Source organism: Pecten maximus, chromosome 10 (assembly GCF_902652985.1).
Source record: "Pecten maximus chromosome 10, xPecMax1.1, whole genome shotgun sequence".
In the NCBI taxonomy this organism is placed as follows: Eukaryota; Metazoa; Mollusca; class Bivalvia; order Pectinida; family Pectinidae; genus Pecten; species Pecten maximus.
The window spans coordinates 42,927,595-42,942,229 of record NC_047024.1 but is presented as its reverse complement, the minus strand read 5'-3'; the positions used below and the strand labels follow the sequence as shown (position 1 = coordinate 42,942,229).

Below are 14,635 nucleotides of genomic sequence, written 5' to 3'. Positions count from 1 at the left end.
TGTCACACACTTTGATTGACATGCACTTTTAAAGTGTATCGGGTATAGGTGTATACAATGAAACTGTGGTTTGGAGGCACATATTGAACAAATCGACTAAATGTAACCTTTCACAACTATTCTCGGCTACGGTGTATTGCGAGGATTTTATTCCACTTTCTCCAATATTACATTAAATATGATTGTTGTAAAATTGAACACAATGCCTTATCTGTATATTTATTTCCTTGTTCAATATATACATGTACGTGCATGTCCCAGTTATCAATTACATGAAATAAGCACATTCTGGAAAAAACAATCGTCGATACCCAGGTGATATGTTTTTGCTAACTGCAATCGATCTTGTGGTTTGGTTTAGTTTATTTTGTTTAACGTCCTATTAACAGCTAAGGTCATTTAAGGACGGTCTCCCATGCATGCGTGTGGTGAGTGCGAATGTGTGTTTTGGGAGGCTGCGGTATGTTCGTGTTAAGTCTCCTTGTGATAGGCCGGAACTTTTGCCGATTTATAGTGCTACGTCACAGTTTACCTATTTTAATATGGATAATATATGTGTACATTTGTAGCGGCAAAATGATATAGCCCAATGTCAATCATGGCTATAGACTCTCGAGCCAAAACAACCCAAAAATTGAATGAGTTATCAAAGGTCGTTATGAATCCAATAAAGCGTATATTTAACAAGTCTTCTGCAAGTAGTTCAATATCAAAATATGATCAATGTGAATTTGACAGTCACAGACATTATTTCCATTTGAAATCATATCAACCAATCAAATTCAGAAGGAAGTTGAATAATAGCATTTTTGCTCAAAAAAGTGAGATGCAACATATGGGTTCATACTCATGATTATTCATTATTACGTCACGGCATATGTGTGAGCCTCGTTTAGAAATAAAACCCATCTTCACGCTATATAAGAGGATCCATTGTGACGCTCTCCCAAACACAGACAGAATATACAACTGGAATTTTCAGTTTATCCGATAGTTAGTACACCAGACGTATATTTTGCACGTATTTTAACTTTAATCATGGCTGGAAATCAGCGAGTATGCCTTATTGGTGCTGGACCAAGTGGGATGTCCTTCCTCTACCAAAACAATAAGTTAAAAGCGGCCGGGAAAAAATGTGCAGATGTCGTCTGCTATGAGAAACAGTCCAACTGGGGAGGTCTGTGGAACTTTACCTGGAGGACAGGTGAGTTTGTCAAATCGTAACAAAGATGAAGATCATTGTCTTATACATTGTCGGGGTGAACTAACCAATATGGCGGATAATACAGATCGGCAAAGTTATTTAAAATATTACGATGGCGAGAGCGCATGTTTGTTATGCGAATAAATCTGCATTTTAACTTTTCACAACAAGAAAGACATACGTGTTTAGAAGCTGTATCAGCCTATAGCTACTGTCCGATCTGAAACGACTAGATTTTTTCAAAGATTTTAGGCTTGAGCGAAGAATGTTGACGTTTTAAAATGAAATTTCATATTTAGGAAAACATAACTCAATTTAACTATTTCAGATCACAGGCGCTTGCATAGAAAATATGACTTTCATTTTTTTTTTGATATGACAGTGGTATGTGTAATCTGTTAAAGGGACATAACGGTAAAAACGTTTCAATTTTCAATGAATGTACGCCTTTTGTTCATTTCCAGTTATGTTTCTGTGCTGTCCCAATGTTCACAGTCGATCCTCATGTCCAGCTTGACCACTTGATTTAGTTGGGAATCCCCCTCTAAATTTAGCGCGGAAATTATTTTTAAATCATCACGTAACTGTTTTGAAATCGAGGCAACACAAACACACGATAGTTTACAAGGCGAATTGGATTAGTTGGACAACGATATTATACAGTGGTTTAAATGTTAAATAACACGTTCTGTATATATTCCGGCACATATATTTATGTGTAAATAAGTGTAAACACCGTACATATAGTATAGTGACAGTAGCGATGTACTGGTACAGACTGTATAAATATTACCGAGTTTTTGTAAATATTACCGAGATTGTCATGACCTACTATCCAGCAATCAAGCAGAATACGAGCAGCGTCCGCATTACTGCTGTTTTCATGTTTGAACTGTATTGTACTGCTTCCCCAGTTTAATTCTAGGATTGTGTTTGACCCATTTTCCAATTATTCTCTTCATTGCGGAAGCTGTTATCGTTTTCAACCGCATTCGATTCACATTGGAAGCCATTTTTGTTTTCAGGTGTTTTAGTGTGTTGTGCGCATGCGTGTTATCGTATATGTCACAAAATTTGCATATTCAGACTATTGATCAACGAATTGTGATAACCTTTTTATAATTAATAATTGATGTTTTTTATATACATATATCATCAAATTCGAATGGTTATTGTTCATAAGGATATTTTTTTTAAAGATATACCCAATAATATGAAAAAATACAAAATAAAAATTGGTTTACCGTGATGTCCCTTTAAGCTCAAGGTTGGCAACTCCGCCACGAGCGAAACGGCAGACCACCACACTTCAATCGACTAAAAATTAAACAAGAGGCCAAGGGCCTCGTAGCTCTCTGGACGTTGATTTGAAATCCAGCTTGTTTGTACTTTCAATTTTTATTTAAATTTTGCTATATATTCTTTGTATTTTCAACTTTTTCAATGAATTTTCCTGACTTTGTGTATTGATCGTTTTAAATGAAATTTTGTACTCTTATAGAGAATTGTTTCCTGTTTCATCTCATAATATTTCACTGTTTTCCGATGTATATGACTAGAGAAATCAAATTTGTTTTTACAATACCTAATTTTTTGAACGCCATTTTGACGTTATTTTAGTAACGTCATATAGAGCAATGGCGTCACACGGAAATTATCAGTGTAGACAATTCTGTATTGCTCCATAAATACTCAACGGAAAAATAAATAAATATTATGAGAAGAAAGTATGGACATTTCTTCATAACATGACGAAATATTGTCAAAATCCGTTCACATAGTAATATTTCATATCAGTGTTTGCCAGGGACGTATACGTATACCTCGCGAGACACTCTGTACACTGTAGCAGACGACATAATGTGTATAAAGTAACACGCATAGCAGCATTTTTTTGGCAGCGGCACAGGGATACGTGTGTTGCAGCACATTACTATATACACATTACAGTGGGTTGATATAGGAACGTTGCCTCATAACTCCTCAGAATAACGTTCGGCATGTCCCTGTGACACCGAGTATGTCCAAAATGACACCGTAAATTGACGATTACTCGAAAATGAAAACATTTAACAACTCAAATTTCTTGTCAAATCTAGTTCGTGTCGACCCCAATCATGTGTCTTGAAATCCATTCTGACAGTCCCACTGTTTCTGATATCCCCTGTCCACAAAATTTTAATAATTCTACTTCCGGCAAAAACATGAGAATGACTGCGTAAGCTCTCCTGGACTCCGTCCAGAGAGCTAAAAACACTTTTATTCAAACTGACACGGCGCACACTATATGCTAGCTGCGATAACGTAGCTCTGGACGACGTACGGACAATTTATGACAGATGGTCGTCGTCAGAGCTACGATTCCCTCCCATTGCTCGTAATGTAGCAAAACGGTGAACCTCGAAAATGCTACAAATAGCGGATATCGTTTAACTTTGGAGTAATAGTCCGTATAATTAATAAAATTAGGGGGCGTGCGAAATTAAAGGGGGGGGGGGGGGGGGGGGTGTCCGCGGGTACTCCCCCTGGAAAAAATAGCAGGTAAACGCAAAATCCTGCATTCTAGTGTATTTCACGATAGATTCATACCTGGTGTTTTATAAAAACAAGTATATGAGAGATGTTTTTTAATGATTTCATATCATTATTTCGCTGATTGATACGGGAATTCGTTTGTTAAGATACCCTTACTTTGACAATTTTAGGAGGGGCTTTAAATCCGCCAGTGACAATGTCAAAGAGTTTAAGCATTGTAAAGTATTCTTTGTAATACTGATTATCCATTAATTCCACTTTACATCGCTCGCATATATAAAATTTAAGTTATTGATGAATTACCTGATTAATTGAGTGTGTAAGCATCAAACGCTACTCTAATAATAATCAAGCTGGCTGAAGTGCTTACAGAATTATGAAACTGAATTGAAATGAGAAAGAAAAGAGAATACTTGAGGGGCAGTAGTGGTTATTTTGTGTCAACGCCAGACTTTTATAGTATTTTAGGGCTAACGCCAGAATACCCAGAACAACCTCTTATTCTTATCGGTATTGTGTGTGGTCTATATATTTTGAACTAGTCATGTAGGGGTCCTTTTTTAAATTGAAGATAGGCATAGCCCCAAAAGATGGCAAGTACAATAAAAAATCAAAATATGAAACAACTATCAGCTATTACCCCATCCAAATTTTAACTTCGAAAAATTTCAACTGATACTGCTTGTTCATGGTATACGTATAATGTCCCGGCCCTGTCTTGAACAAGTTATTGAGCACCGTTATATGCAATCTTTTTGCTTGAAAACAAAGTTCAACAGCTACCGAAATGATGCAGTTGAAGAAATGGAAAGGACGATCTCATCACTGCATGGTATTGTTTAAGTTAATGGGATACTGGTTCATTATAGCGATAAGTGTGTAGGTAGTAGCTGTAAATGTTTCTTTAAGATTTACATTAAGACCAATAAATCAGCCAACATCGTTACCTTTCCTCAGTACAAATAGTTGATTAAGGTTTTAAAGGTAAATTTAAATTTAGATTTAAAGGTAGTGTAGTTTTTATTCATATCTTTAAACTGGTACATGAGCGAAATACTTCAAAAGATATCTGAAACGTAAGCCGAATCATGGCGAACAGAGCCATGTTTCATTGAGATACCTTTTGTTGGTGTCAGTAGATGATATGGTTTAAATTATGGTCAATCTCCACAGTCTCCAGTAAAATGTACTCATCCTCCTTGTCAAATCGGGCAAACATCTTCACTAACAATGGCAAGGGTCTCAACCTTAAACAAAATGTACTGAAATTCAAACTGATGGAGGAAAAAAAATTCTTAATTACCTTTTATTCAAACGAAATAATCATTTTCACATAAGGCGATTGGTGATATTTTTTTATCCAAATGTCTACATGTTTTTGCATATGCTTGGCATAACAATCTGTTACTGTGTTACCACCAACATATCTACATTTAATATATCTTATTTGAAGGAATAATAATTGGATTTTTTCTTCGAAAACTCACCAATTTAATTTCCCCTATGGAAATGAAGCTACATCAAATGGATAATTCCCATCGCAGATTCCAGAAAATTAACATAAGCATACACATCATATCATGTTTGCAGTTTAGGCCATTTATGAACCTCTGCTTTGGCGATTGGGTTAGGTATAGGAAGACAATCTTCTTAGTAATCAAGTCTTGGTAGATGTTTTAAGCATTACATACACACAAGCTCTTGATAAATGGGGCTTCTATGTATCATTGTTTTCATACAACAAATGGTTTCTTTTCATAACAGCAATTATAATCTTCCATGATTGCTAGTTTTTTGCTTAGACTTTTTCTTTCAGTGCATTTGTCGAACGAAGAATTAAAAATAAATATAACAAAAAAGATGAGAAAAATATGTATATGCATGTTATTGTTCTCGGACAGGTGTGGACGAGCATGGTGAACTTTGTCACGGAGGGATGTATCGTGATCTTTGGTCTAATGGTCCCAAGGAATGCCTCGAGTTCCCGGATTATACATTTCATGATCATTTTGGGAAGTCCATCCCCTCCTTCCCTCCACGGACTGTACTTTTCGACTATTTACAAGGTACCAGTAATAACATGTTAACCTAGCTTTGCATGGCATGGTTGTTTGATATATGTTCATAAAAAGGGGAAATCGGCATTTGGTAGGTTTATAACGGACATGGAAGTGTAATAAGTACCATAGCATCAATTTCTTGTTAACTTATTGATGGATTGTTCATAGAATATTATAAAATAATCAAGTATATGTTGGAAACTACCTCCAGTCAGAATACTCCAACACAATCTGAACTGAAATTGAAAATACCGACACGCAGGCGAAAACAATAATTATCAATCGAAATCAATCAAAATGGACATAATATGAACAAATATATATTTGCATGGAGACCTTTGAAAGGTAAAATGAGAATAAGACCAGATGTCTTGAGGGAGTAAGCGTCTTCCTGTTCATTGACTATTTGATCTGAGTATGAATTATGGCTTGGTTTACATGTCGGTATTCTATTTGTGTCATCGCGTATGCTTCTGGCAACTATTTCTCTACAAAATGGTTATCAAAAATGATGCTGGAATAAAGGTAAAACAAAACAAATGTACAAAATAAACAAAATAATAAATAATAATTGCTTCCCGTGAAATAGATATTCGTGTAGTGTTATACAACTTATAAAAATTATTGAGCACCTCTATGGGTAGCACTTAATCTATATACCCAAAACATGAAATATATTCGTTCGATTCACTGTTTTTATTTTCGTTGTTCCCCATCAACAACGTACATAACAAATATTTTCGCACAAAGAACATATCATCGCATACGACTGTGCCCCAATTGAGATAAAAAACTCAAGTAAGACATGTAAGAAGAGCCTGCTCATTACGTAAACATAGCGTAAATATATGTTTCCAACATGCAACCTATCCCATTTTTATCTGGTCGTTTTAGGTCGTTGGAACAAGGCAAAGATCCGTGACTGTATTCGCTTCAATACAATAGTGAAGCACGTGACCTACAACAAAACCACAGACGACTTCACCGTCACGGTCAAGGATTTGACCAATGACCAAGATCTACCCCCAGAGAGGTTCTCTCACGTCATTGTGGCTACAGGTCACTTCTCCGTCCCAAACTTTCCAGACTTCGAAGGAATTGATACGTTTCGAGGGAGAGTTCTCCACTCACATGACTTCCGACGAGGCTCAGACTTCAAAGGTCAACGGGTATTGTTAGTCGGATCGAGTTACTCAGCGGAGGACATCGCAATGCAGTGTAGAAAGATGGGTTCTGGAAAGGTGATCACCTGTTATCGTACAAAACCCATGGGTTTCCGCTGGCCGGAAGGAATCGAGGAGCGTCCATTATTGACAAAAGTAGACGGGAATACAATCTATTTCAAAGATGGGACGACAGCCGAAGTAGACGTCATCATTTTTTGTACCGGATATATCTACCACTTTCCGTACTTGCCGGAGTCCCTTCGCCTGAAGACGAATACATCGTTGTATCCGGCTGGGCTGTACAAGGGAACGATATGGATGGAGGGCGGTAATAACAAGTTCTTATACCTTAGCATGCAGGATCAATACTACTCTTTCACCATGTTTGATATCCAGGCCGAATGGGCCTGTGCGGTCGTTTGTGGACACCTGAAGCTTCCGAACAGGAAAGAGATGGAGTCCGATATCGCAAAATGGTTGAAGAAGCTGGATTTGCTGAATGGTTGTTTTGATGATATCGCCTTCCAGACGGAGTTTGTATTAGACCTAGCCAAGGAAGTAGGCTGCAAATACAACTTAGATGTCGCAGCTTTGTACAACAGGTGGGAAAATGACAAGCGCGCGAATATAGTGACCTATCGGGATCAGGTGTATACCTCGGCTCACAGCGGGAAACAAGGGATCGTACATCACACTCCCTGGTTCAAGGCATACGACGACTCCCTGGACACATTCGTAAATCAAACTCAAAACAAGTAGGAAGAAGGGAATCTGGTGTACCAAAACCATGAACTGTCGATATCGTTATTTTAGTAACTATTTTAGACATCATATAGCCAAACAGCTGGCTTGATATGCGTGTCTTAAAAACGTATTCAACTTGTTTGAAGAATGGGATATCGGCTTGGTTGCTGAAATGTTTTCGTAAATATTTATCTTCTTACTATTTTATTGGGATATATATATATATTAGAAACGTATATACCACTCTGATGTTCGACGTTTTGTACTTTGCAAAATATGTGCCCGCATCCTACTAATATACATTTTAGTTGGATTCCGGTTCCGGTTCCGGTTCTGTAATGAGTTAGTAAAGCAGACTTACACGAGGAGGTCACAATGCCAGGTCGTGATAACATCTCTAATTAAATGTTGCGAAGCTCAATGTGTAAGTGACAGTGAAGACAAACAGCGTATGAGCGCAAATAATGCAAACCGACCGGAGAAGAATGTCTCCAAGATGGCATCCGGGTCAAAGGGGAGTGTCACAAACCAAGACCTAAAAGACTTGAAAAAGACTAAGTATAACCAGGAAATTGTCTAGTCGCGTTGAAGTGGCTGTAGGTACCTTTGGAAAGAGAATTGAGTGTTTGGAAGACCATTTTGAAAATTGATGATAAGCTCTCTGAAATAACCCGTTCCTTTTGCAAAGAAAATATAGCATCAGTATTCTACTTGTTCCAGGAATGCAATTTTTGTTACAAACTTTTGTCAAGGCTTTATGACATGGGTAGAAAACACAAGAAATCCTCTTAGCTTAAATAATACAGATATTAGTCCTGGGAAACTAGATAATGAAACAATAAGTGTTAATCTAATTTTCATTTTAACCAAGCTACATATATTAAAACAAAGAACCAAAAATAATTTGTCATCTTTATTTAGATTTAAAAGGAAACTAGAGAAATATTACAAAATTAAAGCATGCATTCATAAAAATATGACTGCCAAAATTCAACGATGGTTTGATTCGAGACCAGTAATAACACAATTGACCGAAACAAATAACCTGGTTTGTACACTTACAGCACTACTATTAAGTATGAGTGAGTGTATGAATGAGGCTTTTTGGTATGCTGTATTTGTTTATCTACATTTCCAGAAGTTCGTTCGAAATTATTTACAGGAAGCAATGTCTACATGTATTGATAAGTGAATCTTAAGCGTAAAAAATGTGGAAATGGAATACGTAACAATGTTATTTATTGCTATGTATGCAAGAATGTTAAAAAATTAAATTAATTTATTCAGTAACGAACAAATCATATTACTTTAAAATGTGAGTCATGAGCTACACGTCAATATTTTAAATATGCTGTTGTAAATAAAGTAATCAGATTTGCCAATCGGTTTATGATATATTATTGAGTTAACATTCTGGACAGTTTAAGAAAGCTTCAGTTACGTTAAACAAAAACAACAGAAAATACTGACGTTAAAATGAAATCGTAATTAACAGAACAAATGTAACAACAAGGAAGCTTGGTGTATTCTGAATCAGAAGGAAAAGCAATTAGAAATAGCCAAGTTTACGACGGGAATTCAAAATAAGTTTCAGAATGCAAAAATGGTGTAATTGAAAGTTAAGGAACCACTCCACTGTCTGAACATTTCATCAATTTATGTACCATTTAAGTACCTTCTTCAAAATTCAGGTTGATCTAATTGCTGTGGTCGCAGGTGTAACCAAAGTAAGTTCGCTCCAATTATTTATTAGTTTCGTATTTCCAAATTTCCAAAGGTGTACGTCAAGGATTTAGTCTACAATGCCGACTTTTCGTCAGTTGCGTTTCTTTTTTCAGTATAATTATGTTGTCACAAAGCATGAGATTGAAACAGAATGTTTATGACCAAAAGACGTCAACTGCAGTTAAACGCCTCATCCAGACATACATCTGTAGGCAAGCGTATTCAATATATTCCCAACCTTCGGACCAGCAAACATTAACGTACATTACATAATGAACTGGAATTATATTACTTTGCTAATCTGTAAAATAGAAATGACAATATTAATGTACAGGAAATATATTACTTTGGTAGTCTGTTAAATCGAAATAAAATCTATCTTTCTATATTCCCAACAAATTTGCAGTTAAGGCAGTGTACAGACGACACAAAATGACTTGTTTTTGTTTAACGTCCTATTAACAGCCAGGGTCATTTAAGGACGTGCCAGGTTTTGGACGTGGAGGAAAGCCGGAGTACCCCGAGAAAAACCACCGGCCTACGGTCAGTACCTGGCAACTGCCCCACGTACATGTAGGTTTCGAATTCGCAACCCAAAATGAAATGGCGCCTTTATCAAATAGAGATTTGTAATAGAGGATACAGTATGGAAATGTATGATAGCTGTTTCGTATTTCCTGGACTCGTATTGGTGCTCGGCGACAAAAGTCTGGAAATACGGAAGGAAAGTCTGAAAAGTTACAACAGGTCTTAAATGATAAAATATGAAAAAGATGTACACGGATAGACTGGCTCCCTGTTTCTAGAATATTAAAATTATAAATAAAATTGACCTTTATGATTTTGGTCACTAGGATATGTCTGATTCCAAGTAAGATTCCTAAGTTTCAAACTAGGGGGATATAATCTAGTATTAAACTTTAGTGGAGCAATTCTAACAAAAAACTTAGGGGCTGGTGGCCAGTCTAGTACACGGACTGTGTGTGTATTCTCAACCATATAATATAGATGACAAAGTGGGAAAAGAATACATGTCGGATAACCATGTCGTAAAGATGAGGAACGCATCAGGCAGACGGAGCAGATATCACTTCACAGCATTAAAGAACGACAGTTCCTGACGAACCTGACGCATTGCTTGAGACAAGCGTTATTGTTGTATTAATTTATCGCAGACTTTTACTACCGAAGGGCTTTATATGAATGTCACATATTAAGTTCAAGGTCACCTGTATAGGAGAATAATGTAGAATTTCAAACACGAATAATTATCTACAAATTTGGACATGTAGTTTCTTAAAAGCACCTGTAATTGCTGTAGATGCTAACAGATTTGCTTGAACGGATTTGATTTTATGTACGTATAAACACTTATTTTGTTTTACCTTGAAATGCAAATGGCAGCTGTGAATAATATTGCACAAATACCGCCACCTGCTTGCTGTTGCCGATCTCGTCCGCATACCACAGCTCTGATTAAAAAAAAAAAATCCTTTGCACATTTATTTACACTAAGGTCCATTGGCCAATCTAATTAAAATCTAGATGGTCATTCTCGCTACGTTACATGAACATCTAACAACATCCCATAAGGGGTCACGTTCAGATGACCTTTGAGATGTGTATTTCACTTTCAGGGCGAATTGTCAATATGTCGAAGTCATCGAAGCAAACCATTTCGGCACAGCATGCCTCTGAAGCAAACCATTTCGGCACAGCATGTATATAGCTATATGTTTTGTGGGACGAAATGACTTGAAACAAATTGACAGATTATGCAAGCTTTGCACTCTAATCATGCTAATTCGGACACATAAAATTCACTTCCAAGATTCTGGAGGTAGTCATTTGATTGGCTAATCCAAAAGGTCAACCTGACGTGACCCCTTATGGGACGTTGTTAGATGTTCATGAAACGTAATGAGAACGACAACCTCAATTTTAATTAGATTGGTCCATTGGCTGGAGTTGGTCTTTGCAGTTTGGATCATTCGTCCCTTTTTTACGCGAGTCAGCAAACCCTGGCCTTCCCTGGGGATGTGTTTGTTAGCCATGTTTAAACTGTCAAAGCCAAGCTGGTTATGATTTCAAACATACAATGGGCAAGGTATGGTCAGCTGTGAACGTATGTTATTATTGATAACAATTCAATCGAGTCAGGGTCAACTGAGCATACCTGTACGTATTTACACCCATACGTATACATTGATCGGTAGAAGCGCAAGGGAGATAACACCTGCTGTAAAACAATACCAATTTTAGCGATGTTTTATAATTCGCGACTGAGCTAAATTAGCGAAAATTAGGCACTCGCTAAAAACCGATATACGGTATATCAGTGTTCAACTAATATAAAGTCGAACCTGGTCAAACCATTGCTCCTGTTGTGTGCTTGAGACACGGCTATTTTGTGCAATATATTTGATACAAATGAGCTAATCGTGTCCCCTTGAAACATGCATCCTTCGCATGTTTTGCTGAAATTTACAAACACCTAAACAAATAACGTATCAACAGCAAGGCCAACGATTTGCCATAATACATACTAAATCTGATTAAGCTACTTCCGTTATATTGCACCAAAGTAGGATTTTTTTTTTACAAGATTTGCTGTTAAGATACCCCTTAAAGAGGCTTGCCCGCAGAGAGATCAGAAAAATTGGCTAATAGAAAAAGATTTTTTACACATGACAGATTGTTGGAATTGTTGAGTTTTTCATTTTATTTTCCTTATAAAACGCTGAAAAGTGATATTAAAACCTCATTTTTTAATATTATTTATTTAATCGCAACCCGCAATAAGTCCCCGCTATAAAGTGGAGTCTAATTTGATTGACACATCAAAGAAACAAGCACGTGCACAGTGCCGCACAGTGATAACTTCAAAGGCAGCGGCGATTTACAAAGATGATTTGCCGTTATATTCCATACATTTCCCTCTCAGGTTTAGTTTTAAAACGTCTTTTAAATACATATTCTGTAATTGTTTTCAAGAAATAAAGTCGGAAAGCCTCTAATTTTGTCACATAGAAACGTGTACTGAAGTTTATTTAGTGATCGGAGATGTGCCGTTTACCGGTCCGTCTGCGGGTAAGCCTCTTTAAGAACAACATGTGGACAGTCTCTTACACAGAGAAGATTCTGTCTCTATGGCAATCTTCTATATATGACCTCTTTCTTGGTTATAACATTGGATTAAGATAGGACAATCTCTTGAACATACGTAAGTACTTAGCGAAAGTCCTTTTTGGGGACGACTTAGTTTCGAGCAGGATTTGTTTTTATCAGAATTGTCACCCTGTTGCTATGGCATACCCAACAGGTACTCTTTACCTTATCTCATAGTGTGGTGGACCATTGGGGCGCCACAGATGACTCGACAACTGGCTATTTCCTTCGACTTCCTTCGTGGGGCCGCGGTGGCCGGAGTGGTTAAGGTGTACCGACACTTTAACACTAGCCCTCCACCACTGGGTTGCGAGTTCGAAACCTACGTGGGGCAGTTGCCAGGTACTGACCGTAGGCCGGTGGTTTTTCTCCGGGTACTCCCGCTTTCCTCCACCTCCAAAACCTGGCTCGTCCTTAAATGACCCTGGCTGTTAATAGGACGTTAAACAAAAACAAACCAAACCAAACCAAATCGACTTCCTTATTGCAATATCCAGTTTCATGCCTTTCCATCCTGAATTTCCCCCTCCCTTCATCAATAGACATTCGGTCAATGGAGGCAGTGTTCTCTTTGGAGCATCTCATTTCCATAACCAGAGTTTAACTGGGCAAAGTGTGCAGTAAGGATACTAGGAATTGTTTTTATGATAAATAAATGATCGTCCTCACAAGTACGCGCATGTTTTATGTAGCAGACTCATTTTTAAGGATGACAAAAACGTGTCTTGGGGTTCTTTTCTTTTATTCCACTTTCCAATCCATAATGACAGTCGTGCTGTCATTCAGAATACACCCTACAAATATACACAAATAACACTTACAACATAATACATTAAAATATTACAGATAAACGTAGCATTATCCTTGTCAAATCTTACAAAGACTTATATTTTTTACCTTTACATCAAAGAATCAGTTTTACGCCAAATCTTATCTTTAAATAATCTCTCAATTACTCCACATGTAACATAATTCATTATAATTTAACTTTACAAATTACATGTTATAAATTACTAGTTTAGCAATTACATTTTAAACAAATGCTATAAATGATGATATTCATTCACATTTACTTCTACAAATAATAGTATACTTTGAACAAACTGATAAAACTATATATTACATGAAAAATACACACTATACGAATACACACATATCCCATCTATGGAATGGAGGCACTAGTAGTTTTAACTGGACGTTGGCTAGGACTTATACACTGATCAAACGCTCTCCTCCGATACACTATGCCAATATATTCTGGAGAAAGAAATACCACTAATTACAATCAATACTTCCAATACAATAAAATACACAATAATACTTCTACTTTTATCAAATAGCATTAATTTGATTACTTATACACATATGAAAGAATACAAAATATCACTGTCTAATAATTATCTTAAAATCTGCACATACCTTGTTTCCTTATTGTGACTGATAGAAATTAGTTCTGTTCCCTTCAAAATCTTTCTTTCCTGTGAATTTAGGTGGCAAACACCCTGAATATACCCATAACTATGACCCCACTAAGACCAATCAAATTACAGAATACGGACACACCTACGAACTGACCAACAAAATTAACTATATAAATAGACAAACAGGTTTCAAACACGTGCACATGACCAAAAACTGGATAGAACTGGACAGAACCGGCACAGCACAAGACATTCACATTTACACACATGAGCTTATACTCACCTGGTCTGGGTCTTCCCTCAGGGCATATTACAGGTAAAATACTTCTATACATGCGCCATGCATACATATACATGTATATATATATTTAGTAATTTCTTTATTAACTGTGGGCCATATTGCCCATTAGCACATATTATAATATACAAAGTCGTAATATACGTGAACAGCAATAGAAATTACAAAGTGGAGAACGAGTTCAGAGTTTGTACATATAGCCAGGATCTTATAGGCTTCGAAAATAAGATTTTCATATACAATTCACTGACATAAGTTATATTAAATATAAGTCTATACTTAGTCAAATCATGTACTATTGGTTACATATAATA

The 14,635-nt window shown here is 36.6% G+C and overlaps 1 protein-coding gene across 1 annotated transcript; it reads left to right on the top strand.

Annotated features, from left to right (window-relative positions):
- Window positions 1-1,038: 1,038 nt before the first annotated feature.
- On the top strand, window positions 1,039-9,091 carry LOC117336723 (dimethylaniline monooxygenase [N-oxide-forming] 3-like). Its single transcript, XM_033897337.1, has 3 exons — window positions 1,039-1,204; window positions 5,641-5,805; window positions 6,694-9,091. The coding sequence occupies exons 1-3, from the start codon at window positions 1,039-1,041 to the stop codon at window positions 7,722-7,724; spliced, it is 1,362 nt and encodes a 453-aa protein (XP_033753228.1). The 3' UTR covers window positions 7,725-9,091.
- The last annotated feature ends 5,544 nt before the right edge of the window (window positions 9,092-14,635 follow it).

Coding starts and splice junctions, on each gene's coding strand:
- LOC117336723 (XM_033897337.1), top strand. CDS start 1,039: ATGGCTGGAAATCAGCGAGTATGCCTTATTGGTGCTGGACCAAGTGGG. Junction 1,205..5,640: donor GAACTTTACCTGGAGGACAG/GTGAGTTTGTCA, acceptor GTTCTCGGACAG/GTGTGGACGAGCATGGTGAA. Junction 5,806..6,693: donor ACTTTTCGACTATTTACAAG/GTACCAGTAATA, acceptor TGGTCGTTTTAG/GTCGTTGGAACAAGGCAAAG.